The sequence below is a fragment of the Lissotriton vulgaris genome, chromosome 2_1, assembly GCF_964263255.1.
Source record: "Lissotriton vulgaris chromosome 2_1, aLisVul1.2, whole genome shotgun sequence".
Taxonomy (NCBI): Eukaryota; Metazoa; Chordata; class Amphibia; order Caudata; family Salamandridae; genus Lissotriton; species Lissotriton vulgaris.
In genome coordinates, this window is record NC_141687.1 from 1,954,565,385 (window position 1) to 1,954,592,312 (window position 26,928).

At 44.2% G+C, this 26,928-nt stretch overlaps 1 protein-coding gene across 1 annotated transcript in view; it reads right to left on the bottom strand.

The window, feature by feature from the left end:
* The window catches only part of FANCI (FA complementation group I), a 636,131-nt gene that overhangs the window by 252,813 nt on the left and 356,390 nt on the right, over window positions 1-26,928 (bottom strand). The window contains exons 24-25 of the mRNA XM_086958134.1: window positions 19,378-19,557; window positions 18,587-18,753 (exon numbers count right to left, since the gene is read on the bottom strand). Coding sequence (XP_086814260.1) covers window positions 18,587-18,753; window positions 19,378-19,557 — 347 coding nt within the window. The remainder of the gene's footprint in view (window positions 1-18,586; window positions 18,754-19,377; window positions 19,558-26,928) is intronic.

Here is a 26,928-nt window from a genome sequence, read left to right on the forward strand (position 1 = left end):
ATTCAGGGGACTCAATCAATCCAGCACGCCAAAGCCTTTCCCTGGTGTAGTAAGCCTTGTGTAGGTATTTAAATTGGATAAAGCGCAGGCGCACAGCAATGGCCGCCCCCTCTTGGGGCCTCAAGGGCCTCCCGTCAATCCTCCTCCTCCAGCTCCCCCACATCTCCTTCCCAAGTCTCCCTCAGTTTCTGTAGTGAGGAGGAGCAGTGTGTGACTAAGGTTTGATAGATGCGGGATATTTTCTTGTCCTCTAGGTCTCCCATGAACAGTTTGGCCTCTTTGGGCTAAACTCCGGTAAGGAGTCCAAGCCCTCCAGAGCAGGTGTAAGGCGTGGCAGAACTGTGAATACTTGCCGAATTTACTTGACGGAACCATTGTGGCGGAATCAAATATGGGTGGTTCTGAAGCTGGTATAGCAAGCGTGAAAGGGCAACCATTTTAAAGATGGCCGACATGCCATAGATATTGAGGGGCATATGAGACCAAGACTTCATGTCCATCCGAACTCGGTCCCAAACCGGAACCACGTTACGGTCCCAAGCAATAACTGGGGACGTCGTCAGAAAGACTCCTGGGTACATGAGACCGCCGGTAGCCATTTGTAGTGGCGAGGTCCATGAGCCGAGTCCCCCAGGGTCGCCCAGCACCCACAAGGTGGATTTGTGTGGGTTTAGGTATAGTCCCAATACTTCGCCAAAGACTTTCATAATTTCCAAGACTCGCGGTCCCGACCCGTTTAGGTCCATAAGGAAAAACAGGACGTCGTCTGCATAGAGCGCAATCCTGTCCGACGGACACGTCTCCCACTCGAGGCCCGTACTTGTGTGTCCATCCGGACCCAAGCGGCCAGTGGCTCCATGGCTAGGGCGAAGAGGTATGGCGAGAGGGGGCATCCCTGTCGAGTGCCTCGTTGTATGGAGAAGACCGCTGACGTAGCTCCAGCCACTCTCGCTGACGCCGTCAGATCTGTATAAAGTAGCTTCAGGTAGGACATGAACCTTGGCCCCAGGCTGAGGCGATAGAGGAGTGCAAAGAGGTAGACCCAGCTCAAGGAATCAAAGGCCCTGTCTATATCAGCTAGGAATAGCGCCGCCTGGGACCGGAGACCCCCAATGGCTTCGACTGCCACATGCGCGCGCCTGATGTTATGTCGTGTTGCCCTGTGGGGCATAAACCCGGCCTGGTCCGGATGAATCAAGTCCGTTATTAGGGGAAGTAGCCGGTTCGCAATCGCCTTGGCCAAGATCTTGGCTTCAATATTTAGAAGCGAGATCGGGCGATACGACTCATGTCGGTCTGGGGGCCTTCCGGGTTTGCAAAACACTACAATCTCAGCAGGTCTTCAATCGGGCGGTAGGAGTCCTCGTTCCCTCGCTGCCTCCAAGGCCCTCTGATAGTGGAGTCCCAGCTGGAGATGGTACTTCCTGAAGAACTCTCTCGGGAACCCGTTAGGGCCAGGAGCCTTGCCGGTGTCAAGTTCCCCCAGGGCCGTACCCAGCTCTTCCGCGGACAATGGGAGCTCCAACCACTCTCGCGACTCCTCGGGGAGCACACGTTGCGGGAGGTCTGCAATAAATTTATCAATGTCCGGCGCCGATAGGCATTCCCGTCTGGCGTATTGGGCTGCATAGTATTGAGCGAAGCTGTTCGCCAGCTCCCTTGCCGACGAAATCGGGGCCCCAGTATCATCCCTATGAGCCGGCAACACCAGCATTTGTGCCGCGGCTTGGCAGTCTATGCAGCTTTGTGCTCGACTTATCGCCCCACTGGTAGATCCTACTCCGTGTCGCCAACCACAGCTGTCGGGCCTCATCTAGCAGTAAGGATGCATAAGACTGCTGAGCCAAAAGTCCCCACCATCCCCAGTCGCTCCGCAGCGTGATTCAAGTAGTTCAACCGCCGCAGCGGCCTTCACTAGCTCCTCTCTGCGCCTCCTACGAGCCGCCGCACACCAGGCAATGTCCACTCCACGGAGTGTGGGCTTTAGAGCCTCCCAGAGCATCGGGACATCCTTCACTGAGCCTCAGTTGTCTTCCCAATAGTGGGCGATAGCCTCTCCCATGTGAGTTTGATAGTCTTCCTGCTGTAAGCTCCACCCTGAGAGGCACCATCTAAACGGCTGTCTCGCCCTGTCTAGGGTGATGTTTACCGTGACTGGGGAATGATCAGATAGTCCCCGCGGCAGGATAGCCGCAGAGTCGATCCTCTCAACTGCTGTTGTAGGGACAAATATGTAGTTGAGTCTAGAAAACGATTTGTGAGCTGCTGAGACATAGGTATATTCCCGCTTCTATGCATGTAGGTACCGCCATGTGTCTATCCAACCCATCCCCTGCACCATATTGCTTAGTTTAGTAGGTGTGTCCACCGGTTGGTTATCTCCAGGTCTACATCTATCCATGCGGCTGTGCATAACATCATTCCAATCGCCCCTAATCACAGCCAGTCCCTCCGGAATCTCAGTCCACACCGTAAACAGCTTCTCCACTAGTGACCACTGCAGCGGGGGTGGGGCATACACACTTCCAATCACCAGGGCCTCCGCACCAATCATTCCTTTAATAAACACATAGCGGCCCTGCGGGTCCACCCATTGTGTCGAGTGGACGTAGGCCAGTCTACGGTGAATCAATATGGACACTCCTCGAGACCCCCTCACAAGCCCAGCGAGATAAACCTGATCGTATCCATATCTCTGCAGGCTAAGCGTCTTGTTGCCCAGCAGGTGCGTCTCCTGTAGCGAGAGAATGTCAGCTCTCTCCCTTTTCCCCAATCGTAGAACTGCCCCTCTCTTAATTTTGTCCAGCATTCCCCGCACATTCCAACTCAGCACCCGCACAGAGGCCCTAGGAGCCTGTAGTCAAGCATCCTCAACCGCCATCCAACCGCAGACACATCACTGGGTATCGGGCATGCACATAGCAAAAACGAGGATCTCAACGACACCGTGCCAAGTAACTCCACTTCCCCCCCCCCCAACTCCCATCCCACCCTCCCTTCCTTCCCAACTTCCACCCTCCAGACCACTTGTCATCCCCCCCAACTCCCTTTCAACACCCCGGCCTCCCCCCCCCTATACCTCAGAAACGTTGAAGTATCCGTCGCGGCATAGGTTATCGTCGACCTCCAACGGGAGGTTGAGGACTCTCTATCCCAATGGATCCCCATAAACTACCCACCCAGTCCCAACTCTATCCCCCTAGGGTTTGAACTCCCATGAACTTGGGGAGTGAGCCCGCCCTCCCTGTTGTCCCCCCCCCCCACCCCCACCCATCCCATTCCATTACCGCCAACCTAAGGCCTTCAAGGCACATCCAATATTGAGTCTTATATGTTGCTCAGTTGGTAGATTGAAGTCTCAGGGTGACTCAGAAATAATACATAGTTTCGAGCGCCATTGTTTGTCAACATAAATCAATCCTTCAGTGGTTCGACGATTGGGTGCCGGAAGCATCGGCAGCCTCTGCTGCGCCTTCCTTAGATGGAGATTGTTTTTTTGTTTGGTTTCTCCAATTGCTCCTACTCCATGATTGCAGGATTGAGTGGTTTTCAAACTTCGGAGGCTCCTTCACTCGCGCTTGCCGTAGAATGGTGTCCCGGTCGTAGTAGTTTAGTAGTTTGGCTATCACCGGTCTGGGGCGAGCACCAACCGTGGTTTCTGGACAAGCGCTCGATGTGCACGTTCAATTACAAAGCAGCAGGAGAGGGAGTCCGGCGGAAGCCATCCCTCCAGCCATTGAGTTAGAAATGCCTCCATGTTGCCCTTCTCACAGCCCTCTGGAAAACCAACAAATCTCAGGTTATTCCGCCTGGACCGCCCCTCCGCGTCCTCCACTCGGAGTGCCAGGCCCCTTTGAATCCCCTCCATGCTGGCCACCTTCTTCTTCAAGGTCGCCACATCGTCTTCCATTCCCGTTATTCTGGTCTCTGCCTCGGTTATACGGGCCACGGCATTTCTCAGGTCCTGGCGCAGCAGTGTAACGTCTGCCCCAACTGCCCCGATCTTCGCACCCAGCTTGTCTCTGGATTGCGTGATGGCTGCCATTTGGGCCGCATTGTCTGGCCCCTGCGGCTGCTGGCTCCCGGGGCCCCCGGCACTCCCACTGGGCCCGGTGAATTTGTCTATAGTGCCCTGTTTCGAGGCACCCCCACCGCTCCCGCCTCTGGTCATCGTGAATTGCGACTGGGGATTCCACTCCTGGATCCGCTGTACGTGCCTCCCGGTCCTTGTCACAAGTGTCGGGGGGGGGGGGGCTCACCTCACCAGTATGTTGCTCCTTCACAAGGCCCAGCGGACCTGTCAGGTACTCAGTTCATGCCACTCCCGGCTCCCCACCAGCCTGTACTGACTCTCCTTGCTTGCAGCTAATGTTTTCATTAGCACCACATTCGTCACCACCCAGCTACGGATCCTGGTGCCCCGCCGACTCGGGGCCCACCCCCAGGTCCATGCAGCGCCGTCCGCGGCCTAGGGCACACACTCCACCACTCTTCGTCACTCCGGGGGCCCCTCCGCTGGCCCTTCAGCTATATAGGTGTGGGCCCCTTCTTGCGCCCCAACTTGCAGTGGGCAGGCCTTCTCGGCGCAGGATGTATGAAGAGCTAGGTGCGCCGCCGCCCGGACCCGGTATGCACCACACCGCAGTGATTACAGCTGTGTGGTCTGGTCCCGAGTGGACCCGGCCCCTGGCGTCAGCCCAAAGTTGCTCCCCCTAGGCCCACTGCCCCTCCGCGGCCCGAATTGGCCGCCGAGCTGTCTGGTGCCAGTCCCGACCCGCCTCTGCATCACTCGGGCCCTCGCTGCCCACCCGGGGGGCACACCTCCTCACCTTCGCTGGAGCACTGCAAATTTAGTCCCCGGCGTCAGGCCGCTGGGTAGGCCGCGCCGTCACCGCTGTCCCGCACACTCAGCCGACTCTCACGGCCCTGGGCACCGGGTCACGCCCGCCGGGGTAGGGGAATTTTCGGTTTGTCTCCGGGGCACCACACTGGACCAAGCGGCTCCCGCGCCGCCCGCCTCCGCAGTCCGCCGCCGGGCCTCACGAAACTCGAGGTCCCGGGTCATCGGGCTCGGTGCAGGCCACGCCGTCTCGGGGCTCAAAGATTAGTCACCAGAGCGCTGCCGCGCCTCGGAAACCGCTGGCCGGAGTCGCCGCTGGCCACTGCAGCTCGGGCGCCCCACTGGGTAAGCGTTGGGCGGAAGAGGGACAGGATAGTCTCTCGGATTCAATGTCGGTGGGACGGAGCTCGTCTAGGCTGCGTCCACCATGCTGGCTTCCTTGGCCATGCCCCCAGTCTTAAGAGTTTTTAATGTCCTTTATGTTATCTAATTTGGGACATTTGGAGCTCACTTAAAATAAAAACTCAACGTTCCACAGGATTGACCCCTTCCAAACTTATTTTGCCCCTCGTGGTTTTATCAAGGGCACAGACATCTCTCCATTTGACTCAACAGACACTTACAACTGCGTGGCCAATCCTGATGCATACAATCATATTGCATCTGCGGTGTGACACTCAAGCACTTGGATAGGTCTCTTGATCAGGTGTGATGGGGAGGCATTCTCTACACTTTGGCATCTTCCACTCTATGTCAGATCTCCAATCATCAAGCATATCACAAGACATTAAACAAGCAACTATTTAGCACTCTGTCCCTCCCTCATTGTGTAATCTGATCTGATTGGTCAAGAAGCCTTTGTGCTATCACACAACTTACAAGTACCCTATCAAGCCACATTATAGAAAGAAGGGAATAAGAATGTAAGCAGTTAATTAATGTTACTGTCACTGGATCTGCGGTGTACACCGCTGGTGGCTACATAATCCTCCTGCAGATTTCCTCTCCTTATGAATATACTCCTAGCACAAGCCTGAATCAGAAAAAAAAATCTCCAGCAACAGCTCTCCAAAGTCATCAGGTGGCGCAAATTTAGTTTCAGTTGCAAATCCACCTTTGTTTCTGAAGATTCATGGTATTAAGGGAGTAACCACTCTGCTGTATCTATCTATGTATCTATCGCCTCACTGTATCTATCGTCCTCACTCTATCTATCGTCCTCACTCTATCTATCGTCCTCACTCTATCTGTCGTCCTCACTCTATCTGTCGTCCTCACTCTATCTGTCGTCCTCACTCTATCTGTCGTCCTCCCTCTATCTGTCGTCCTCCCTCTATCTGTCGCCCTCACTCTATCTGTCGCCCTCACTCTATCTGTCGCCCTCACTCTATCTGTCGCCCTCACTCTATCTGTCGCCCTCACTCTATCTGTCGCCCTCACTCTATCTGTCGCCCTCACTCTATCTGTCGCCCTCACTCTATCTGTCGCCCTCACTCTATCTGTCGCCCTCACTCTATCTGTCGCCCTCACTCTATCTGTCGCCCTCACTCTATCTGTCGCCCTCACTCTATCTATCGCCCACACTCTATCTATCGCCCACACTCTATCTATCGCCCACACTCTATCTATCGCCCACACTCTATCTATCTATATATCGGCCTCACTCTATCGGCCTCACTCTATCTATCGGCCTCACTCTATCTATCGGCCTGACTCTTTCTATCGGCCTCACTCTATCTATCGGCCTCACTCTATCTATCGGCCTCACTCTATCTATCGGCCTCACTCTATCTATCGCCCTCACTCTATCTATCGCCCTCACTCTATCTATCGCCCTCACTCTATCTATCGCCCTCACTCTATCTATCGCCCTCACTCTATCTATCTATCGGCCTCACTCTATCTATCTATCGGCCTCACTCTATCTATCTATCGGCCTCACCCTATCTATCTATCGGCCTCACTCTATCTTTCTATCGCCCTCACTCTATCTATCTATCACCCTCACTCTATCTATCTGCCTTACTCTATCTATTGGCCTCACTCTATCGGCCTTACTCTATCGCCCTCACTCTATCTATCTATCGGCCTTACTCTATCGCCCTCACTCTATCTATCGCCCTCACTCTATCTATCGCCCTCACTCTATCTATCGCCCTCACTCTATCTATCGCCCTCACTCTATCTATCATCGTCACTCTATCTATCGTCATCACTCTATCTATCGCCCTCACTCTATCTATCGCCCTCACTCTATCTATCGCCCTCACTCTATCTATCGCCCTCACTCTGTCCATCTATCTATCACCCTCACTCTATCTGTCCATCTTTCGCACTCACTCTATCGCCCTCATTCTATCACCCTCACTCTATCTATCTATTGCACTCACTCTATCTATCTATCGCCCTCACTCTATCGCCCTCACCCTATCGCCCTCACTCTATCGCCCTCACTCTATCGCCCTCACTCTACCATCTATCGCTCTCACTCTACCATCTATCGCTCTCACTCTATCTATCTATCTATCACCCTCACTATCGCCCTCACTCTTTCGCCCTCACTCTTTATCTATCACCCTCACTCTTTCGCCCTCACTCTATCTATTTATCGCCCTCACTCTATCTATCTATCGCTCTCACTCTATCGCCCTCACTCTATCTATCGCCCTCACTCTGTCTATCTATCACCCTCACTCTATCTGTCTATCTATCGCACTCACTCTATCGCTATCACTCTATCTATCTATCTACCTATCTATCAATCGCCCTCACTATATCTATCTATCTAGCTATCACCCTCACTCTATCTGTCTATCGCCCTCCCTCTATCTATCGCCTTCCCGCTATCTATCTATTGCATTCACTCTATCGCATCACAACAGAATCTCTCAGGGTCACCTCAACATCACTCAGGGGCACCACAACATCACTATGCGCTACCACAGCATCACTGAACGCCACAGCATCACTCTTTGCCACCACAACATCACTCAGCCCCACCACAGCATCAATCTGTGCAACCATTCAACAACTGGTTCAAATATGTTCTCTCAATGTTTCAAGCTTTATTACAAATGTCACAAAAAGATGTTAATATTTCACTTCTGTTCTTGGATTTTCGTCACAATAAAATACACTGAACATAATCTTCACAAAAGTGATTTACAAAAGTTAAAGCTATTGCCATTATAAATTACAATAACTTTTATTTAAGTATTAATTATTAAAAGCCATTGTTATTTGTAATATGAATACATCTAAGACACCTAAATACAACACATATTGCATCACAAATGCAATAGGTGTCACATTTGCGAAGTTAAAACTATTGGCATTGTAAATGACAAAGCTATTAATTTCGCTATTTTCAAAACCAACACATAAATAACATATTTAGCATTTACAATACCAATAGCTCAAACTTTCCTAATGCGAGACCTATTGCATTGCAAATGCTTGTTCCTATTTGGACAGCAATAACTATTCGGTGTCCTGCTCATCTCCTTGTGATGCAAGGCATACACCCTGGAAGCTCCTCTGCATGGTTGCGATCTTCAGATTCTCCCCCATATCCCCCCCGGCGACTCTTGTCCTTATTGTGGCTTGCTATTTCCATCTACATGTTCTTTACAAATCACAAACAGCCTGTGCCAGCATGTCACCCAGATGGGTGCTGCAGCCCAGTGAAGAGGCAACCAGGACCACAGCGGCCTGCAAAATGCTGTGTAACTCATGGAAAAACATACCAACAGTTTGGAGGGACACAGTCTAGTCCAGATCTGGAGAGACTGGCACAAAGATCACCACAGGTCCCCTGATGCTGGAGTAATTTCTTTCATAGGCACCTTTGACGAGCTCTCATCTGCCACCCTGTGCGAGGCACCAACAACATGCGCAAGGCCATCAGTCCCTGCAAGAGTAAGAAGATCTGCGCACCAGTAGGTTGTGTCATGCACACATACTGGGCACATCAGAATCATCTTCTGAATATCAGCAATCGTCGGAGGAGGAAAAGCTTTCATAAGTATTGTTTCCAGAACAGTCCCTATGAAAGGCCACTTCTACATGGGAGTAAGGTGAGATTACGGGGTCTTCATCACAACGTCCAAGATACTAGATTACTAGATGTCAACAAAGGTCCTTATGCTCAGCTCACAGTCACCGTGGCAAGCACTGCCTGGTAGGCCATGTGGGAAGATACATCATCAAGAAGGCCGCTGGTGGTGGTGTTATTGCCACAGTGTTCCTTGTTTTACACTAGGCAAAGATGGCCACCATCCAAATGACTAGCCAAAGATGTCCGCCATCCTAATGGCCAATCAAAGATGGCCGCCATTTGAAAGACTAGTCAAAGATATCAACCATCATCAAACTCTTGCGATGTTTCACAAGCTCTTTGAAGCCATTTTGGGAGAATCCACTTGAAATACAATGAACACTAGTCAAAAACTGTGTGTTACTGACAGAGCTTTTGTGGACGGTGACAAAGTGTGTAAATCCACATAGAGTGGAGAGTCTTTCTGGAGCGGGCTCACTGACAACAGAGAATCAGGACATCAATCAGCTGAGCAATCACACCGCTTATCAAGAACTTTGCTCTACGGCTGCTATGATCAAATCTCTTTCTCTGCTGTTATGTTTATTACTACCCTTCAAGAGAGCTGGTATTGGGATACTTGGTTATTTCGGAAAAAGGATTTGTTTGGTTTAAAAGGGATGAAGTAATGCTGGAACTTGAGAACTGAGAGTTCTTATATACTGGACGCTATTACTCCCGTTTCAGAAACGTGGAACTTCATTATCCAGGTAGAGAAAATCGTGTGTGATGTAACAAAAGTAGTGTGATTAATTTTCAAAATTCCATCCTGTTTGATATTCTTTGGTATTAGTCAATAGTCTTGTTGAGCAATGAGAGTGGTGTGTAATACTAGCATTGCTAAACGTTCATGGCAATGGTCAATAGATCATGTTATTAGCAGTACAATAGATGTGTTCTGCTGGCAATGTTTCAGAAAGAGTCCAGTATTGTAGTGTTGAAGTCTTGTGTGCAACTCTTTTCTTGCCGACCTCCACCCCAGCAGTACCTTTCCTAATTTCCCTTCCCCTTGTCTAACCACTTTGATACTCTATGGAAATTCAAACGAGTCAGAGCTGCTAGAAGGTGGGCTTTGGAAGGTACTGGTCCAGGGGATCTCTCGACCTGACACTAGATTTTTGTTATTCATTTAGTTAAGGGGATTTAAATGTAGCACAACTATCACTCCAAAGAGAACGCAAGCAGCCCTTGGACTGTCAGGTTTTTTTGCTTTCCTAATCTTCAATAAATAAGGAACAGTGTGAACCCCAGGAGGAATCGTATCTCAGAAGACAGAGTCTTGGACTCTCAAGGTTCTCCCACCTCATCTGCTATACTTGGAGAGGGGCACCGCAAAGTTAATGTTTATGCAAAATCATTGGCATGTAGTAGGAATATATTGTTTGACTTAGAACAAATTCTTGTACATAGCTTGTGGGTACTTTCACAAGAACTTGGCCATAAAAAGGAGGCTTTCGATTGGCCTGAAATTTGCCAGTTTATATGGTTTGAATTAGGTTTTATTTTTCAGTATGGGACAGTGGTAAGTCTTTTAGTGGATGGCCGGGGTAGACTTACAAAAATGAGGATTTATGGTAGAGATTACGAAAGGGGTAATGACATTCTGGGTTGATTTTAGCAGAGTCAAACAGATATGTCTAGAGGAGATGAGGGCAGTTTGCTTCACTGAATAGGTTTCAAACCTTCATCAATAGTGTTGTATTATTTTCATTGTCTCGAATCTCATTCTTAAACTCTGAGGCCTCTGAATCTGGCTGGTGATTTGTGAAATTTCTTTTATATTTGATTGTTGAAAGTTAGGAGTATTATTTTCTTACGAAACGCTTCTTTAAACTCTTCCACAGCATAAGTGTTCCAATTACATCTGTGTAAGCTGACAAAATAGCACTATGCATATCCATACCTACCACTTGATATGGAAGGAAAGTAATCAGATGGTGGTTGAACTAAGGCAGTGAAAGAGAGGCTTGGAAAACAGAATAGTTAGTGGTGGGCAAGAGGAGCTGTATTTTATCCACTTCTCCGCGTCGACATTCCGCCGGGGTGCACATATCGGACGGCCCCCGGCCGTCCTCCGCATACGTCCACCGAGACGTCGGACGGCCGGGGCCATCCGCCGCATAGAAAAGGTGAAGGCGGCTATACGGTTAAGTTTATTTATTATTTGAGTTATACCAAAACAGGACTGAAAATCTAGCATCTTTTTACCAGGACAGTTATGGGATGGAGAATATTCTACAAAGAAATTGCTGTCACTTATCACTAAAATCTCTGAGCATGGATTTCTAATTTCTCTAGCCATAAAAAGTAACATAGGCTGGCTTGAGGAGAGCAATAGATAAGAATAGAGCCTAGGAAATGTCCTGGGGCAGTTTCAACTCCTGGGAGGAAAGATTTCATGCCTAGAAATTGTGCATAGGATGTGGAGAAAATATGTAATCTATCTCTGCTCTGCATATGAAACAGACTCCGCCATTTCTTTTATTGTCTTGCCACACTGCAAAAGTTTATAATTAGGAGGAACAAAATCCACTAGGATTGGACGGCAAATGGAGGTTAACCAGGATTCTGTTACGCAAGTAACATATTGAGGTTTTTTTTACTGCTGAACATATGCTGCTGCATAGGCCAACTTTCAATGTACTGCTGTCACCTTTGAGGTGTATATATTCCTTTGAGGGACTTGTCAAACGAGGACAATAGATGCCCTCCCCTCTTGAGCGTGTTCCTAGTGGAGTTATTGAGCACATAATCAAAGGAAAGTGCTTTAAGATATTTATGCCATTACAGGTGTCATTATCTAAATGAGAATACCACAAGTTACAATCCTGTAAGATCATCTCCAGTCTGAAACAGACATAGTGTTTGGATGCCGACGGTCTTGCCTATGGCATGACTCAGGGACTTCTGGTTTGCAGCCACCATTTTAGGGCACCAAAAGGCAGTGCAGTGAGCTAAGAGACAAACACGTTTTGGTGCAGTCTGCAGTCAGGGGGAAGTCAGGCAGAGAATGGGGCTGACAAACAAGTAACTTACCAACGGTAAGGCTCCGTCTGGTGGGTACTCTATCTGACTACAGATTCCTCAACTTTAGAATAATCCCCAGGTGCCAGACTAGATCCAGTGTGCCTGCGCATAGGTAGGTGGTGTTCGGCAGCTGTTCTGATCTCATTCTGCCACAAAAGTGACAGAGAACAGCCAATTGGACTTTTTTTGGGATGGGAAAGGAGACCATTTCAGAGAACAGGGAGCTGAGAGGTTAGTGAGGACTCTGCAGTTAGATACCATATCCACCAGAAAGAGCGCTACCGAAAGTATGTAACTTTTTCTGCTAATGGAACCACAGATACTTCACCTTTAGACTAGATACCAAAGCAGTGCCTTCTAAGGTGGAGGGTCTCTGGAATGAGTTCAGACCAAAACTTCTTGTATGACTGAATAGATGAATTGCCCTTCTCATTGGACCTGCCTGTCAAGATAGGAGTGCACTGGTATCCATGTCACAGCCTGAAAAATGTGAAGAACAGCAACTCCTTGTGTCAATGCAGAGGTATGACTGGTGGAATGAAACCCACAATCTTTCTATGGGCTACGTCCTTGCCGATGTGCAGCAGATATTAATGCACAGGACTATCCACCTGGATTGACTTGCCTTTCTTTGCCCCATAGTGTTGATTGTCCACCTGATAGTATTTGATGTAATCAATATAAAAGCTAAACGCTCTCTTGGGGTCCAAATTATGGTGTCTCTCATCCTCTTTCGAAGGGTGAGGCAGAGGACTGCCCAACGTGAAAAAGAGTTATGACAATTGGCAAAAAGGTTGCATTGGTCCGCCACAGCAGTTTGTCTGGAAAATAGGTGGAGTAAGGCAGTTGCACAGAGAGGATTTGAAGCTCACTCATGATTCTCAGAACCGGGGTGGACGTAAGCACCAGAGTTTGTGCGGATCCCATGGTTGGTTGAAAGAGTTTAGATGGTGTCACAGATGACTCAGCCAGCGATAATCGGATCGAAGGCTCCTTTTATGCTTTTTTATGGTTCAGCTTGGATTTTGTGTGACCGTTTGACTTAAACCACAACGTAGACTTCTCGTGGGAGCAGCTTCAGAAGAGCAAGATTGGGACTTGTGAGAGGCCCATGACATCTTCCTATGTATAGCGACAAACAGCGTTAGTCCCTTTGCCTTTGAGTGCATGAGGTGGCATTCATTGCCTAACTTGGAGTTGTGCCCCAAGCTCAAATATTTCCCATGTGGACCCATGACCAATATCTATTTTCTGCAGTTGCAACATGGTTTAAAACCTCTAGGTCTAGGAGGGGAAACGCTAGATTTTGTTAAGGGAGTCATCAAAAGAACATTGAAATTGGGAACAGACCTCCAGATCGGCGTTCAACGAGGCTTATCAAAACAAAAATGTACATTCCTATTTTGACAATAGGATGATTTCAGAAGATTTCAGGGGCGGTGCCGAAAGAGGCCTTGGTGGGTATTGACCTAATTCTAGGCACCAATGCCTATGGGTGCATGAATTTCAGTGGAATAGGGATCAGAGTCATTGAAATAGCCAAACTTGCAGAATCAGTCCATGCATGAGGGTAACAGTTGTTCTCAAGTAATACAACGCAGCTAAAAGGAAGGCCTTGACCTGAGCAGGGATGTAATCATAAACTTCTGCTTCATCTTTTTAAAAAGGGAATTGGCTCCAATAACGAGGAATAGCTCGCTATTGGGACACAGCACCAAGACTCTGAACTGTAGCTGGAGCAGGATTTGCTCCTCATACAAGAAGATTTCTTATTTTTATGCCGCTTTTTGAGGGAAATCTTTTTGGGAGATCATTCCCTGTCAGGGGACTTATTAAAGGTGTAAAAGTAATTCTTCAGTGTATCCTTTATGGGCCTTGTCCTAACATAGCTGATGGCCTTTGGGTAGATTAAAGAACAATGATAGGCCGAGGAGTTCTGAAAAATTCAAGAAACCACATGCAGTGGTCATGTGGGTCCCACATTACCATCTTGCAGCATCTGCAACAGGGTTTAAACCCATAAATGTTTGGAATTAGATATTTGACATAGTATCCATCAAAAAGCTGAAGGATTTAGCTGGTGAATCAACAATATGAGCTAGGCCCTGGGTCGACTAGGCACGGAAAAAGAGGAACGGATGCCAGCGTACCAGTTGGTGCCTTACATACTCTGATCATGTCACATCAGGGGCAGGCTGAGTGGCATCTGAAGCCATATGGGGATAACTGGTGATGCCGGAGATATATTACTTGGAGAAAACATTTCTAGATGTAGTCTAGCACCTGGAGGATATTCATGAAGTGTGGAATCTGCAGAAAGAAGCATCAATCAGAAAAGTTCTTTCACTTTACAGGATTAAAACCTTAAAGCCAGTATCAGATTAAATAAAAATACAAGTTTTTACATTTCAATATATTTATAGTCACCTCAAGATACTCGTGTCTGGAACACAAACTGCATTTTTGCTCTTCAAAATGCATTTTACGCACACATTTCAGAACTGGGGAGTAAAATGCCCCAAGCTCAATATCGGAACTGGGGCCCTAGCTACACGGGTTATCAATCTTCAATATGAGGGTATAAGTTACAGAAAAAATGCAAATCCCAAATTTTCTGCACAGATTGTATGGGGTGCTCAATCTCACACAGATCTTTCTTCATGTCATATCACTAAATTTGATATTAACTCAGTTCAAATGAGATGTTTTCACTTTTGATAAGCAAATGAAAATAGGAAAGGTAAAAACGCTACTTACTAAGACAGCTAAAGTTTTTATTCGGCAGACAGGAACTATCTTTTGCCTAAAGAATGTGTAATGAACTCCAATGAAAATGTGGGTGATCCAGGGGTATTTCCCAAAATCTTTCAATAATTCCCAACTGAATAATCAGAAATAACATTTTACAGATTCACATTGCTGTAGATTCAATATGGAGATTTCTCTTGCTTTGGAATAGCGATTCTCCAAATTAAATGGCAAGAGAATCTGACTTTCATTAAACACACGGAGGCTAACATTATGCATTATTCCTTTACTGCAACTCCACGCAGCACTTAAAAGTTATACATCACAAATTAACTATTCCAGAACAGAACCTTTCTGGCATATAATAAACACATACAGGGAACAGTCTGCCTCTTTGAAAAGCGGACAAAATTCTTCCAGCATGCATAACGAAAGAACATGGATCCAGTGGCAACACAAGAACATCAGGAGAACAAAAAACTTCATAGCTGAGCGAAGGTAAAGAATCCTCTCGCCAAGCCAAACTTCCAGAAGATGGACAACCACAGACGGAGGGATCTAATGGACATTATATGAAATTAAAAAGGAATGTTAATACCCCATTGTTTGCCAACTTGGCAAACGGCAAGAACAATTAATCAAGAGACAACAAAACAATGCTTAAAAACATAAGATTTACTATAGTAACCTTTCCTTCCGTAAGTTTCTCTACTTTTTTAAAACTTTTTCTACTTCTCCAAACAAAATTTACATTTCATATAGGTACTTATTAATTAATCAAAATTAGGTTAATTAATACCCAAAATACACAAGTTTAATGTTTGTCTCCGTGTCTTTAGTGAAATTCAAATTCTCTAGCCATTTAATAAGGAAAATCGCTCTTTCATTACAAGACCCAAGGCTACCATTATGTATGTTGGTAGTTCTGCAAAACCACCCCGACATGTGCTCAATCGGCTTACAGTAGTGTTTTGCAAAGGTAGCAGAATCAGCGGCCCTTAGAATGCCCTCCAGTCCTTTCCAAAAGGACTGACTAGCCATAGTTCCCTTCATAGAGTGAGCTTGAAATTTTTGAAGGTCAATGCCAGTCAACTGCAAAGTCCACTTAACCCATCTTGCAATTGTTGCAGAGGTTACTGCTCAAAAGGGTTTCACAAAGGAAATGAGAAGCTGCTCAGTACCATCAGGACGATGTCCGGCCATTCTAGAATCATATTCCTTCATACAATATACAACACCAAACTTCTTCCAAGAATCAAATTTGGGATAAAATATAGTGTCGGACATTATTTAGTTCTTCTAATGATCTCAAAATTTACCCCAAAGACATCATAAACTCAGTTATGTACATTTAAAGCTCTAACATCCGACACATGTCGACAGGATATTTAACACAACAAGGAAGCTAGATTCAAAGAAAATCTCTTTATATCCCAAAGGGTCTCATACTTCGGTCTAGGTGGTATCCTTAAGCTGATACTCTTAAGAATTCTACAGGCCATGACATTTTCCCCAACGCTCCTGCTGTTCACTAAAGCATATCCAGCTGAGACTGCAGATCTGTAGAAATTAAGCGTTCTGTCACTAATGCCCCTATCGAACTGCTCCATTAACAAATTTACCACTTCAACTATAGCGGCCTCCACAGGGTCCAAGTCCCTCTCTGAGCACCAATGTACCCATGACTTCAATATTTCATTTCATCTACTGCGGGTACCTGGAGCCCAGGACTCTTCAAGGAGCTCCTCAGCTCTTCTTGAACAGCCTGACGTCTCTCTAGATTTCCAGATACCTTCCAGGCAAGAATGCTCAAAGTTCTTGTCAGTACCAGAGGGTGCTCCCTTCCATCTACATGCCTTAGGAGACCTCCCTTGGCAGTAGAGTCAAGAGAATGTTGCATGCCAGCTCCAAACATGAAAAATGAAGAATGACATACTAATCACCACCAGGGCACACTGGTTGGCCAGACCAGTGTGGAGGCGGCGAGGAGAATGACAATGAAAAGTGAGTGCAGGAAAGAGAAAAGGAAAGCACTTTTAAAGATATAAGGAGGTGTGTGAGGTACACCTATGTGGATTTTGGGGAAGTGAATGCACATGACAGTAGTAATCACATACAGAAACTATGTAGGGTGAAATACATACTGTAATAAATCCCATGCACAGGGGATGTGTAAGAAAAGTACGTGTAATGTAAATAAGCACTGCAATGTGAAGTGCAAGGTGTGCAGAAACAGCACACGATAAAATGTATTGCCTGAAATTGAGAAAATGGATGTGGAGAATAACCACATAAAGGAATGAACATGTGCATCAATGACGCTGAAAAAGTGAAAATACGATGTACATAATAATAAAGGTGATATTCCACATGATTATTACACTAGCCATGAGACTGGAAACTTCAATGTTGCGGAGTTATCTTTACCTAATCATAAAGTTGATAATCTACTCAATTTATTTCCTTATGTCTTCAAGAATAATGTGGGCACGGTGTTGGGTTTCAAGCATGAAATTCGACTTAAACCTAATGCACAACGCATTATTCACAAAGTACGTCCCCTTCCTTTAAGCGCAAGGGATGAATTGAAAAAGGTTTTAAAAAACTTATGTGATGAAGGGATTATTGCACCTTGTGATTCATCAGAATGGGTTTCTCCCATAGTTTTAGTGCATAAAAAAATCAGGCGAGGTAAGATTATGCGCCGATTTACGCTCCCTAAACAATAATATCATTGTTGACTGCCATCCATTACCCAAAATTCATGATTTACTGGCTAATTTGGGTGGGGCTAAGTATTTTTCCCTTTTGGACCTAAGCTCCGCTTATCACCAAATTCTCTTGTCTCTTAAGTCTCAAGAATTAACAACTTTTGTCAAGCCCCATCAGGAGCAGCCTGTATGCTGCTCAGCCCATGGACCAACTAACTCAAACCATTCCAACATTCTAACTACCAACGTTCTACATTGCACACATCCTGGCTGAGCAGCATACTACATCCATCAAGCATGCAAGAACTGAGCACTTTATTTGAAAGGAAGAGTTTTGATGTTGGGATCACAGTAGCAAGGTTATCAATGGTATTCTGAAAAACGTTCTAAAATTTTTATCACAAGCCTCTGTACAGACTCATATGAAGAATGGAGATAATTTTTACCCTCAAGGATCGTTAGATAAATGTTGTTTGTAACCACAGGAATCTCGTTTAAATTCTGCGCAGTGCAAATTTTGATGTCATTTTTGTTAATTTAAACTGTATTTTATATACAGACATGAATTATTTAATAGACTTATAAGCTGACCGCAAGCTTAGTATTAAAGCACTTAGCACTTTCCCTATGGTTAGTATCCATTTGATAGTATAGTAGCAATTTGTCGGTTTGATGTCATGATGTGTAAATACAGCACCTATCTGGGCTATTTTAAAGCTGAATTTTATGTATGAAGATCTCATTCGTTTATAAGTGATATTATAGATGTTTATTATTTCTATAAGATGAATTCTCAGAAATATTTAAAAGTGACTTAAAACTGGAAACAGGGTATATGACAAACTAGAACGAGTAACAATAAAAGTAAGTATTACTATATCAGCCTATATTTTGAGTTTAACTCTAATCGTTTTACTATGCATACGGATTCAAGAATAGTAACCTCCCCAACAAGGACGTTCCACCAATAGAGTAAATTCTGTGCCCTCAACATCTGCATCAGTTTATAAAAGGATATCTCAAAGAATGCACTTCCCACTTGCTTTCTTCCCTCTAGCACCTGACCTTCCAAAAAAATGTAAATATGGTGATTTGGATATCTTATGTTTAAAACAAAACGCTCCTCACTAAACCAAACTTAATTTCTGTGAAGGAATATTTTACCCAAAGCAGCCAGAAACTTTGCAATCTTTGGCTGGTATCTTTGCTGAACTGTGTTAAATATCCGCAGCAGGCCCTCGAGACACAGTAGAGAGATACTTTTCCCTTTCTCCTTCTTTGCAGTCTCTTCCACCGTAGTTGGAATAGAAGTATATCGCCACATTAGAACCCTGAGAAAGACGAATATGCAAGAAGGGATGATGAAAAATAGCAGGAAACATAAAATACACATAACAGAAATTGAAAGAATCAATTAACGAATTTACAGAGGTATTTGAAACTTTTTAGACAGGATTTCTCCTTAGGTGGCAGTTAAATCATGCAGGATTTGAGATCTGCTTCACTTTAGTAACTATCAAATAACAGAGAATCGCTAGCTAGACACGTATCATTAAAATATAATGTATATTCAACAATGCATTTAAAACAAAGGACTAAATACACAAAGTTAAAAAAAATCTCCAATGTTAAAGCAGAAACCACAATCACAAATAGTACAGTTTGTTAAAAATTAATGTGATGGGAATATGTATTCATTTACTAGTATCTGATCTTGGAATTCCTTGTTCAGTAGTATGCAAATGTATTCGTTGTCTGCATTGTCTGCATAAATTTGGGAGTGAACCGAATAGAACTAGAGCTTGCCTGCCTCTGAGACTTTGCCAGTGCGAAAGAGAACATGCTGTTCAAGTATTACCATGAACTGATGAGTACTTCCTTGTTTGGAATGTGGAAGAAGGAACACATGTACTCTAAGGTTGCTCCTGAGTTGGTGTACCATAGGCTATACATACCTAGTAATTTCACAGATATTTTGGAACATTTTTTCGGAGTTTTGTCCATCAGGCCCATCGGTTTGTCCAGTGTCTTCCAGTTGTTGTATTTTCTGTAGAGCCACGTTGACTGCATAGCGCATAAACTCATTACTTGAACGAAGGACAGAAAGACTATCCTCATGGCTTTGGGCGCTGTCCCTGAAAAATGTATAACATTTTATTGTCACACAGAAGGACATTACACACTCAAATGCTACCTTGTTAAATCTATGTTTTTAACTTTATGTCTCCACCTTTTAAGTTACAACACACTTTTTCTGTCCCAATAAAAAAGAACAGCATTTTTTATAAATAAGGGTCATAGTCATTCTAATCCTTTATGAATGTCAATTATCAGTGAACTAATAAAAATAGCTCAGTGCTTAAAGCGTCCATTGCTGAAACTCTAGGTGCAATCTGCAGGTCAAGGTTTCAGTTCCAGTGCTGACTTTGCTGTTGTTCCCCCAAAATGGATAACATGAATACTAGGAGTACTACTTGTGTTTGTATTGTTAAAGATCTGTACATTTTGTAAAAGACTGCAGAAATAAATACACGATTTTTGAGAGTCAATTGTTCGAGATGATGCCTATTGATAAGCTACCGCCAGCAGAAAATTAGATTCCTCAACAATGAAAGTTTTTTTTGCGGTACAAATAAATAGCAAGCACTGTATAAATAATACATTATTATTCTGACAAACATTTTAACAAAGTACAACAATAGAAGGACAATCATGTTACATTCACAGATATATAAACTGGAACTATGCTGGCAGCAAGAGGCAAAGCCGAGTCGTCTAAATTTCTCCTTAACTGAAAAGTAGAGCAAATGTTAAAATATATATCGAAGTCAAAAATGGTTAACAGAAAATGGTTCAGCACTGTTATTTTTTAGTTATACAAAGTTAACATAAAAACATTAAATAATGTTTCATGAGAGATAAACTCTAGGGCACTAATAATGAGTTTACCTGGAAAACCAGTTTGGAATTTCTCCCTGAGGATACCTGGCAAAATTCCAGAGGCATTACATGTTTCAACCCTCGGAAAGGGAAATAGATGCAGGAGATGTTTTGCACAATTCCAGCACGTTTGTCCTGATTTGGCCGTTATCCTACCACGTTTTCCACTGGCTTTTACCATGTGAAATGTCTGCAAGCAGATGACTTGGGAGTCAGTATTTTCCCATTATTAATCCAGATTCAGCAGTAGCCCCGGCGGAGTCGAAATTACAGGCGGTTCACACTCGTGGTTGTATATTGCATATTTTCCTCTGTCCAAATACTACCTCAACACTACCTGCACGTCCCATTCAATCTGCCTCCAATCTCATTTTGTACCACTTCTCCATCTCTTCTATTCTGTTTTCACTTATTTGCATACTATGGGCCTCTGCATTGGCCTCTGGTTTTCAACTGTCTATGGTTCAGACCCACGTGTTCTATTGTGTTAATTGAGGAATGTTACATTGTTCCATTTGTGTTCCTGTTAGATTTTGATGATGGGTAATCAAATATCCTCTTTTGTTAGACCACAGCCAGTGTGTGCTCCTTCATGTATTTCCTTTGCTGACACAACATTTTAATAACTGGGTTATGGTTTTTCTGTTTACTAAGTGCTGCTGTTTGGTTGCCTTAGCCGGTTTTAAAGATGCAGTTCTAGTCACAAATCACTTTGTGTGCAAAATCTATATAGAACGAACTCATCCCATAATAGACAGCAGGTGGAAAGTTGGTTGGGCAAGATACAGGTCCCTGATCTGTCAGAGGAGGATAGATCCTTCCTCAGTCCTGAGATAAGGGAAGGAGAGGTAAGGGCTCAAATCTTGAAGATGGTTAAAGGGAAAGCAGCAGGCCCCGATGGGCTCCCTGTGGAACTATATAGGACAATCTTAGATGAAATAGTTCCGGACCTAACGTTATTGTTTAATGGAATTTTACTATGAGGGGAGCAGGCACCAAATTCATGGGCTGAGGCCACGGTCACTTTATTATTGAAGCCGAATAAAGACCCAGCAAAGATCGAGTCTTATAGACCGATTTCGTTATTAAATGTAGATTATAAAATCTTTGCGGGAATATTAGCGATGAGATTAGCTAAGGCAGTCAAATCTATTGTTCATTGCGATCAGAGTGGTTTTATCCCGGACAGGCAACTTATTGAACTAACTTTTCAAGTTATTGCTGCAATAGACGTAGCTACAGAAAAAAACTTGCCCCTGACTCTTGTAGCGGTCGATGCCGCTAAGGCATTTGACCAGGCAGACTGAGTATATTTATGGACGGCCTTGGCCAATTTCAGCCTCCCGAATAATTTTATAACAGCTATTAAATCCCTATATTGTGCACCGTGTGTTAAAATCTTAGTAATTGGATTTCTTACAGATCAGATACCTATCGCCCATGGAACTAGGCAGGGCTTCCCCCTATCGCCTCTTTTGTTTAATTTATATATCGAACCTTTTGTATGCCTGCTCAGATCAGATCCTTTAATTAAACCATTCAAGATTGCTGATTTAGAATTAAAATTTGCGTTATAAGCGGATGATTTGCTGATGTACACCTCAAATCCCGAAGAAGCTCTTCCTAGATTAATATATTTAGCAGAGAGCTTTGGAGAGATATCTGGGTAGACAATTAATAAAGATAAAACAGAGATTATGGAGTGGAAAGAGGAGATTGGGACGGCAGGAAATAAAACAAGAATGAGATATCTGGGAATTCATTTGGTTAAAAAAATCGAAGATATTACAAAAGTCAATCTGGATAGAGTTAAGAAAGATATCAATGTCCTACTTTTTCGGTGGTCATCTCTCCCTTTAAATATCTTCGGGAGAGTGAACTTGATTACAATGATTATCCTTCCAAAAGTCACGTTTTTATTTAATTCTATACCCTTATCTTTTCCTTTATTGACAATTAAAAAGTTACAAGGGAAACTGGGCTCTTTCATCTGGAACTCAAAAGCTCCACGAATTGCCTGGAAAAAGCTCAGGAGAAATCTAAGAACAGGAGGGCTGGCTTTCCCAAACCTATTAGTTTACTGCCATGCTTTCCATTTTAAAATTTTAGGTTATTGGCTGGTAAAACTGACCAAACATCTTTGGGGGTATTATTGTCAGCATTATTGCAGGACATTCCACAGGGACAAGATTTTTTTCTCTTTAAGTTTGGGGAGCCAACATTTTTTTAAAAAGTAAGGCTCAAGATTTTGGGGACAGCTCTAGGAAATTGGGCATTTACTAGGAAAAAGCTTAACATCCCATATTAGGCAGTGCAGGCCCCGATTTGGGATTCTCCAGGGACTCCAGCTTGTCTGGACGACCAATTGTCCCGACCATTGAAGTTAGCAGGGTTGGAACGCTGGGGGGACCTACAAGAAGACGCACAACTTTTAAGCTGGGAAGTGCTCTCTAACCTGACTGGGGGAACACTTACCAGGTTCAAATATTACCAATTATCTGGATGGTGGTCAACTAGATCTCGAGACGATAAAAATCTGAGCATTAAATTTGATGCAGTGACCAGGAGCAGAAGGTGGAAGGGCCAAATTGGATATTGGTATTCAGCTTTACTCGAGGGTGAGGACCTGACTGAATCTGAGCTACGAAAACTTTGGAATAATGTTTTAATCTCTGATAGTGGAACTATTAGAGACTTGTGGTTTGATTCCTTTACCATTCTACAATCAGTAGTCAAACCTGCGACACTAAAAAGAAACCACCTGTATACTATGTACAGGGCTTATATAACCCCAAAGAAATTAGCGAAATTTACCAACCTGGAATACCATTGTCCGAGATGTAGCTTCCCCGATGCAGATGATGTCCACATGTTTGTTGATTGCCCTGAAATAAAGGACTACTTGAGAAAGATTAGCAACTTCTTGGAAGGGGTCCTTTCAGTGCCCTTGGTAATAACCACAAATACTATACTATCGGGGCTATGTATGGACTATAACGTAAATGATCCTCTTACTAAATTTGTCTTCTATGTCATGCTCCTTGCAAGGCGTGAAATCTGTAGAGCTTGGAAGGATTCAATCCCCCCCACTTTTCCAAATTGCAGTAAATCCGACATGACATGTGACCCCACAAGTTTGGTTAAAGTATGGGCGGCCCTAGTGGCATGGCAAGACGGATTATTGGTTTATGCAATGATTTATCTGGGGCCTTGCTGCTTTCTCTTGACTCCAAAGTAGCACGGGGTGCCAACTAGAGTGTGAAATGGAGTATTGCTGAGAAAAGTAATGGGTACTTGAGGGACCAGGCTCACCACCTCGCTATTGGCCGAACAAAAACCAGGGTTGGATCAGGAAGACCAAATCGCATTGAGGTTGCCAGTTTCCCATCAAGACTTCCAATATTGGTATATGAGGATTACCAAAAAAAATTAAAAAATAATTTTTTAAAAATCACTTTGTACATTAATTCATTTTACTTTATAACGATAACGTATTGATTTACAACTTTTAATACTAAAAAGGTATATGCGCCTGGGCTTTCTTAAAGCTGCAACAAAATTAGAAAAATCTTTGCTAAAATGATATATTGTACAATATTTTGCTGCGCAAGCCTCTTAGGTTCACCACTTAAAACAAAAACGTCATCTTCTGACTCGCTTTCATAACACCTTTTTTTAAGCTGCAGTTTAACTCTGCTTATGCAGTCTATTTGCCCAGCCTTCATAGTTTTGTAGCAGATGATGCTACTTCATTTGTGATTTTCTATCTGGGACAGTTTAAGCAACAAACACACAAAGTTGCCCAATCACTATCAAACAGTTCCTCAAAAAAAAATGGAAGACCTGTTGGCTTTTTTGCCAATGCTTTAAAATAAGTAGCCGGAAGTTTAATGTAAAGAAAGACTCAAAGAATAATACTATGACTGAAGTTGAAAGGGGAAGCAGAAGGACATGAAAAATGCATGGTGAATGAGGCACTAAGGAAATGTAAGCTACACACAAGTAACTTCTCCTTATTCATACATTAGTTCTCTTGCATTCCCAATGACTGACAATAGATTATGACGCAGCGAACTGTAGAACTGGGACAATGCGTCCAGTCATTAGATGAACACTTTAAAGGGTTGTTATGAGTCATTGGAAAAGGCATTTCTTACACAGCTTTTTCATCATGTTTGGGAAAGGCTGGGTTTGGCAGTGGAATTATTACACACTTCATTATATGCCTTCTGCTCTTTTCCCTTTTACTCTGTATAGCTCGATCTTTTTCCACCATCCAAGTACTCTCCTCCTATCAAAAACATTAAGATGTGGTTATCTTGAGAAACTACAGTACTTTTCACAGTTGTATCTAAAGAAGTTTTTTTTATTTTGGTAACAATATTTCTGGAGAATAAATAATCTTCCCACAGATTCCTTACCTTAAGAATTATATTTTCAAATTTCAGACTAATCTTGAAAAGCTTTTACCCAGCAATATATCTACCACACCACCAGGTGCTTCGGCAGGACATGATGACACCAGAGTATACAAATACTTTTTCGTGCCCCACTGACCTTATTGTAGAGGAATCAAAAAAACGACAAAAGCAAAAAATACAGCAAATTCATGCTTGCAAAAATTGGGATCCTGAAAGTTACAGAACTAAAATGTCAGGGGAAGATGGGTGGTGAGGAATCTGCGGAAAGATTATGTTTCACCAGGAATATTGCTTACAGAAAGTATGTAATGGTTTCTTCCGATAGATAAATCTTCCACTAATTCCACACCATACGAAAGTCCCAAAGCGATAAATCCCTGGAAAGTGGGATTGGGTAAGGCTGGTTAACCAAAGATGTCCTGCAACATATCTCAGGAGAAGTGCTTGCTCTAATGTGAGACTGTAGTATTTGGATGGATCATCCCTGATCACATGGTGATTAAACGTCCTTCTAAGTATTATGAACTCAGAGTTCAGTACATTTTGTAAAAGACTGCAGAAATAAATCCAAGATTTTCAAGAGTCAATTTGCCGGGATGATGCCTATCGATAAGCTACAACCAGCAGAAAATAAGATTCCACAACAATGAAAGGATCTGCCTTGTGGAGTGAAGACATTTTTTTTTGTTTGTTTTATTTATCATTTTGTAAACAGAAACAAAGTACAGCAGTCACAGGTGCATACAATCGATATCCCACATAATACATAATACATCAGGTGTTAAAATGCCACAAAACATATATCAGTTCATATGAGAATTGCCATGGGGGAAGAAGGCAGGAGGTCAATACCTTCTTATAAATTCAGTCAGTCAATATGTGCTTATTCATCCACCGAATGAGATAACATATATGCAGTGTAGGGGCCCCATATATCTTGTAGTCTAGATGCCCTCGGTAACTCCTCAGCGTAACAGGTGAGTTGATCCTAGCAGTAAGCAAGATCATGTACCCATTGTTTCAACAAGGGTGCTGGCCTGCCATCCCAACATAAAGCGACTCTGAGCTTAGCTAACTGCAGAGCCAACACCACCAATTCACGAACACCAGGGGGAATTTTAGAAACAATACTCAATAAGCATATCTTTACATCTCTCGTGATTTGCACATCCGTCATTTCAGTCAATGCAGTAGTCACATCAGCCCAGAAGGCAAATATTTTAAGACAAGCCCAGGCCAAATGAATAAAATCGGCGTTGTTAACGCCACACCTCTTACAACAGTTGGAGTCCCTCAGGCCATATTTATGCAATTGGGCAGATATATAATAAGTTTGGTGAATGTACTTCTAATGAATACGTTTAAAATTGCCATTTACCGCAAAGCTCCCAGTCATGCGACAGCTTTCCTCCCACTCCTCGTCTGTAAGCGGTTGTGACAAACATACATCGCATTTGGTCCTAGAATTGCTTGGCGCCGCACATTCATCCAGTTGTGAGGCGTAATACAGTCACAAGACTGATTTACCCTTATTCTGTGCGGTATATAGCAGCTACAGAGCCCCCAATGTGGGAGGTTCCTCATGAAAGCCCTAGTACAAACTACGCATGGCAGATCGGAGTCTAGTGTATATGAATGTGGAGATCGGCCAATTTGTCCCCTCATTCACAAACTCCTGTATTGAGATAAATGTCCCATCCACATAAGCATCACACATTGTGAGTACCCCAGCGGCCTGCAGAACCTTAAGTGCCCCAGTTTCCCCTGTCACAGATATCGCAGCATGGTGCAGCAAAGGCATGGCTGGTGCATACAGCGGCAGACGTCGCGCCCGCCTCCCCAGCTCCTCCAAGGCTCGAGCCGTACAACTGACCGTGTCTACCTCTCCTCGTTTGTAGACCGAATATGGATTAACAATCATCGCCTTCAGGGGAAAGGGGTGAACCGCGCCAGCCTCCACTGCTACATGTGGCGTGAATGGCGGCGCATTCTACCTATAGTAAGCAAACTGTGCCTGAGCACACAGATAGTATAAGTGCATGTCGGGCACCGAAAATCCACCCATCGCATAGGGCTTCGTGAGAGTCTCCCAACCTATTCCGGATTTCTTGCCCCCCCCAGGTAAGAGTGATTAACAAGGAGCGT